The sequence below is a fragment of the Austrofundulus limnaeus genome, unplaced genomic scaffold, assembly GCF_001266775.1.
Source record: "Austrofundulus limnaeus strain Quisiro unplaced genomic scaffold, Austrofundulus_limnaeus-1.0 Scaffold337, whole genome shotgun sequence".
NCBI classification, from domain to species: Eukaryota; Metazoa; Chordata; class Actinopteri; order Cyprinodontiformes; family Rivulidae; genus Austrofundulus; species Austrofundulus limnaeus.
In genome coordinates, this window is record NW_013952739.1 from 441850 (window position 1) to 447974 (window position 6125).

Sequence of the window (6125 nt, forward strand, 5' to 3'; positions counted from 1 at the left end):
ATGGATGGATGGATGGATGATGGATGATGGATGGATGATGGATGATGGATGGATGATGGATGGATGGATGGATGGATGGATGATGGATGAACCATCAGATGGATGGATGGATGATGGATGGATGGATGGATGGATGATGGATGATGGATGGATGATGGATGATGGATGGATGTTTTCTGTTTTGTCAGAAACATTATTTTACATGAATCAGATAAAAACAATAAAACTCTTTTATTACAAACATTTCATTAAATAATTGTTTCTGTCTGAAGACATGAACACAGCAGAATAAACTGTTAGATTTAATTAATAAATTAACATATATTTCCTTTTCGTTAATGATTTGGGACTTCTGTAGATGTGTGTGAAGAACTTTGAGCCCGTCTCAGACTGACCTTTGACCTTTTCAAACACTGATCTGATTTAGGCCCCAGAATCTGAATAATGTACGTTCAGGTTTCTCTTTCTTCTGTTCAGGTTCATCTGTGATTTCTATCTGATGTGATGGATCTCCCACCCAGGAGCAGAACCAGAGGAAGTTCTGACTCACGGTCCTTCCCTCCATGTGAGCTTCCTCAGCTCTTCTCTGTGTGATTTAATCCCCCTCGTTGGGTTTATTACAGAAAAATGTTGCCGCTCAGCCAAACCGCGCTCACACAGCAGAGTTATGATGCCGACTCAGCGCTCCCTCTGATAACACATTCAACCATTTATCTGGTGGCAGATCAACAAGCTGACTGAACGTCTTCCAAACCACCAACCCAACCCCACGGAGAGCCAGGCTGAGCTGACACCACGATCATCAGACCCAAGACCGGTCCAACAAGAGTCCACAGCCTTCAGCTGATCTGAGACAAACAGCTGGTAAAGTTCAGCTCATCACARCCAAACAACTCCAGAAAGAAAGCTMTGGTGGGATGGATCTGACAGAACATCAGGTGAAGATATTTCATTCAACAAGTTTCTGCTCAGATTCCAGCAACAAAACCTTAAATTTAAAATTTCTGTGGATTTACAGCCGGGAGCGGGATTCAAACCTTCAACTTCCTGTCAGATATTAACTCTGAAATCCTGTTTGAAGTCATTCAATGTGCTGAAAGTCTGTCATCCAGCCCCATCAGATCAGCGCTCACCCAGAACCAGAACCAGGTCCAGCTGTCAGCCGGTGCTTTATTTGGGACCAGACACGGTTTTGGACTACATGACCTTGAGGTGTCAACACGACCTTAAATCCACCTGATCCTGAACCCGACCCCCCAGAAGCATCCAGAACATGATGAGGAAGAATCCAAACGATCCGAGAGTTTTTCTTCTGAAGCGTGAGATGATCCATCAGTCCTGATGACTCAGACCTGCAGAGACCTGCAGAGACCAGTCCTCACAGACCTGCAGAGACCTGCAGAGACTGTTCCTCACATCCAACCATCCATTAACTCCATGCAGAGGACCCTTCTGGTTCTGGACCCATCAGGTCCAGGAACCTTCAGGACTAAGAAGGATGAGTCCAGACCAGAAGAACCAGCAGTCTGAGGAAATCCTGTTAACTTGCTGTCTGATGAAGAGGTATCTGGTCTTCTGAGACCACTGATAAGGTCTTTGAGTTTTCAGATGTTTCAGACCTCCTCATCCTGTGGGACTTTGTTTTCCYACATTTTACCCTTTAAGACATTTAATATGACAAAAATATGGTAGAGGGTTCCTTCTGTTCTCTCAGCCTTCCTTGTCCCAGCTTCAACAAAGGTCTTCAGGAGCCAGCAGCCATCTCAATGTGGGCGAGAGACCCTGAATCATGAATGAGAGAGAGAGCAGCAGTCTGTAGTTCCTCCTAAATGACTTCCAGATGTCAGTTCCTCCTGATCAGCAGCAGTTTCTCTGCAGAGCTGCTGTGTTCCAACATCCAGAGACGTCCCACTGCTTTTACAGCTTTCACTTCATTAACTGAAGCTTCTTCTGAATCCCAGGATCAGGTCTGAGAGGTTCTGTGTTTAGACTGAGCACTGTAGGAGCTGCTGAGGGAGCTGAGCTTTACTGGAGTAAAATCAGTTCCAGGACAAAGATCAGCCTCAGGGTGATGAATTGGATCTTTTTGGACCACCAGTCTTCAAACCATCGGTCTTTATTCTACTGGTCTTTAAACCCTTTGTCTTTAAACCTCTGGTCTTCAACTCTTTGGTCTTTAGACCACCAGCCTTCAAAATGATTGTCTTCAAACCTCCGGTCCTCAACCCATCCGTCTTCAAACCTCCGGTCTTTAAACCACTGCTCCTCAAACTTCCAGTCTTCAACTCTTTGGTCTCATTTGTGTTTAAACTGCCTATCTTTAAACCACTGTCCTGAAGACAAGTCAGGACTGAAGGCAGTCCAGAACTTGTCCCTTCTGGTTCCTCAGGCTTTGGAATGGGAGGACATAGTTTCATTTGGTCAGATCCATGATCCAAGCCCAGGACCATCATGAAACCTTGATCCAAGCCCTAATTTTTTTGAATCTGTCTTTCTTTTGTCCAGAAAGACAGATTCAGAGCATGATGGTACCACCACCGTGCTTACCACTAAGTACACCGGTCCATTTCTTCCACCAAAGATCTGGAGTCCTGATTCAACTGATCCAGGTCTTCATGTGTGATGATCCAACCTAGATGGAGCCTCTGGGTAATCAGTGACATCTGTGAACTTTGGATTGTAGAATCTGACAGTTTCTCAACATAAACCCTGCTGTGTGTGGTTCTATCAGGTGTCAGGGTGGTTCTGTGGGTCCATGTGGTTCTATCAGGGTGGTTCTGTGGGTCCATGTGGTTCTATCAGGGTGGTTCTGTGGGTCCATGTGGTTCTATCAGGGTGGTTCTGTGGGTCCATGTGGTTCTATCAGCGGTAAGTGAAGGATGGTTCTTGTTTTGGTTCCATTTGTGAGATGGATTCGTTTAGAGTTGTTCTGAAACTTTAAAACCCTGAAGACACCAGAACAATGTGATGCAGGACCCAGAACTGTGTTGGAGGAGGTTCTGCCTGTGAAACCTGAGCTGTGACGTGTTTACTGCCAGAGAATGGATGCTAACAGACGCACGGCGCGCTAATCACAGAGGCAGCCATTATTTCCCAGCATGCTCGGTGTAAACAGGAGGCGGCAGCGTGAATCAGAGCTCCTGATTTCAGCTTAATTACAGTCATCATGTGGGAAACATTTACTGCAGGAGAGATGTGAGCAATTATGTGAGCAAAATAAATCCAGAGAGGAGCTGCTGTCAGCACTCTGGTACCAGAAGACGAGCCCCGAAGCAGAGAACCGGACCTGCAGACGGGTCCAGCAGAGAGGAGTTCATCATGATCTCATGTGTCGTCATGACAGACGGGTGGATCCTGAATGTTTTCATCATCAGTTAGAGTTAGAGGAGATTCCCTCAGGGCCTCAAAGGCTGATGCTGGAGACAGAATCTGGGTCAAGGACTCACAGGAGTCTTCCTCAGTAGGATGAAGATGGTGGTCCTGCGTCACGCCATCACTCCAACAAACCAAAACTAAACAAATGTTTCTGCTGATTTATCTGTTGGTTCTAAATTAAAACTGTATTTATGGTGTTTAACAAGTGTCAGCAGCAGTGCACGTGAGACCTGTGCATGTGCACGTGAGACCTGTGCATGTGCATGTGAGACCTGTGCATGTGCACGTGAGACCTGTGCACAGGTCTCACGTGCACATGCACAGGTCTCACGTGCACGTGATGCTGGTTTTACAGGCAGAACTGGATCTGCTGAGAGGGTTCAGTTCTGTAGACTGAGAGGACCATCCTCAGTTTTTACTCTGTTTTAATAAAACACACAGCTGCAGGTAGAACAAACTCAAAGACCTGAACCAGGACCTACAGACCTGAACCTACAGACCTGAACCTACAGACCTGAACCAGGACCTACAGACCTGAACCAGGACCTACAGACCTGAACCTACAGACCTGAACCAGGACCTACAGACCTGAACCAGGACCTACAGACCTGAACCTACAGACCTGAACCAGGACCTACAGACCTGAACCAGGACCTACAGACCTGAACTTACAGACCTGAACCAGGACCTACAGACCTGAACCAGGACCTGAGAGCCTCTTCAACCCTCAGCTCACAGAGGATCACAGTAACAGTTTTTATAAATATCACTAAAGAAACAGGAACAGACCGTCTCTGTGGTCCACAGACCCTAAAGGTCCGGTTCAAACTTTAACTAGTCTGGACCAGAACTCAGGTCCATCCTGTCCCTGTCTGACTGAGGTCTGAGGTCAAACTTTTGTCTGAAAATCTGAAGGAATTTCAGAAAGTCATGAGAACTCCTGATCAGKAGACCCTGGTCAGACCTGATCAGCAGACCCTGGTCAGACCTGATCAGCAGACCCTGGTCAGACCTGATCAGGTCTTAGATCAGTCCAGGCCCTGAATGAAGACCCCCTCATTCATGTGAACTTGTTCCTGTGCAGCTGCAGGTCCTTCAGTTCCCCCTGGTGGTCCACAACAGAACTGATCCTGGTTCTGATGGAGAACACAGACTGACAGATGGGAACCAAAGAGGGTCTGGTTCTGGTTTAGGGTCCATCAGCTGGTTCAGATCAGACCTGAATCAGAGTGTTCACACCTGTTACCTGAAGTGGATCCTGAAACAGAGACAAGGACCACACCTGGACTTCATACAGGAGCCTGTTACCTGAGAGACTGTAGGTCTGCTGATGGTCCACCTGATCTATTATTCTGGTCTTAACCCAGTTCAGACCAGACCAGTTCAAACTAAACTAACCCAGTTCAGACCAACACTACAGGAAGTGACGTCACTGACCTGCGGCTCTGCGAACACTTCCTGGATGCTGTTGATTGGTCCCACAGGAACACCTGAGCCCTGGAACCTGTTCATCCAATCAGCTGTGTTCTCCTGCAGGAACCTGACAGGAACACGAACAATCATCAGACTGATCTTCTGGTTTAAAGCTGCTGTTATGGTTTATTTTTTATTTTATTCTGGTAACCCTAACCCTAAGGTCCTGACAGAACCAGGGACTGAACCAACAACTGGTCCAGTAATCCTTAAACCTGGTCCTCTCTGCAGGGTGGCTCAGGGTTCAGGACTACTGGTGGTTCTGGTACCTCTGAGACAGGATATCCAGCAGCTCTCTGCGGTTCTGGACTCTCAGCTTGTTGGTTCTGTATTTGGGCTCCTCTGAGATCTCCATCAGGTCCAGAACCTGCAGACCCAACAAACAACACTTGAGTAAGAACCTGAGTCAGAACTCAGTCCGTCAGAGTTCTGCAGTTCTAACCCGGCTCCAGGTGGACCTCCAGGTGGATGTGGACTCACCTGACACATCTGGACAAACTGCCGGTCGTTTCCTGCAGCTACCACGATGTGTCCGTCTCTGGTCCTGAAGCCCTGAAGACAGAACCAGAGTCTCAGCTGCAGGATCTAAAGATCCAACAGAACATGTGTCTCTGGTTCTGAGACCAGGATCTGTTTCTAATGAGACCCAGGAGTCAGATTAATGAATAAATATGAACTCAGGTGAGTCACAATCTTCAGATCTTCTTCTGAACAGCCTGAAGCCAAGAGGAAACAGTCAAAAGGTTGTTTTCTTCTTCTGTGGTGGTCTGGAGGACCAGCCTTATCTCCAGCCCCTCAGATCTTTGAGGACATCATCTGCTTTAGATTCAGATCTGACTGCAGGTCCTGTTGAGGCTGAGTCAGCTTTCTTTGTCTGGTGAAACACAAGGACTCAGACTGTTTGGAGGACTCTGAGGGTTCAGAGGACTCCAAGGGTTCAGAGGACTCCGAGGGTTCAGAGGACTCCGAGGGTTCAGAGGACTCCGAGGACTCCGAGGGTTCAGAGGACTCCGAGGACTCCGAGGGTTCAGAGGACTCCGAGGGTTCCGAGGACTCTGAGGGTTCAGAGGACTCTGAGGGTTCAGAGGACTCTGAGGGTTCAGAGGACTCCGAGCGTTCAGAGGGTTCAGAGGACTCTGAGGGTTCAGAGGGTTCAGAGGACTCTGAGGGTTCAGAGGGTTCAGAGGACTCTGAGGGTTCAGAGGGTTCAGAGGACTCTGAGGGTTCAGAGGGTTCAGAGGACTCTGAGGGTTCAGAGGACTCTGAGGGTTCAGAGG

General features: G+C 47.8%; 1 protein-coding gene across 1 annotated transcript in view; it reads right to left on the reverse strand.

Annotated features, from left to right (window-relative positions):
• sugct (succinyl-CoA:glutarate-CoA transferase) overlaps positions 1–6125 on the reverse strand; it is a 16202-nt gene that overhangs the window by 2584 nt on the left and 7493 nt on the right. The window contains exons 8-10 of the mRNA XM_014022603.1: positions 5329–5400; positions 5118–5215; positions 4813–4915 (exon numbers count right to left, since the gene is read on the reverse strand). Of these exons, the coding sequence (XP_013878057.1) occupies positions 4813–4915; positions 5118–5215; positions 5329–5400 (273 nt within the window). The remainder of the gene's footprint in view (positions 1–4812; positions 4916–5117; positions 5216–5328; positions 5401–6125) is intronic.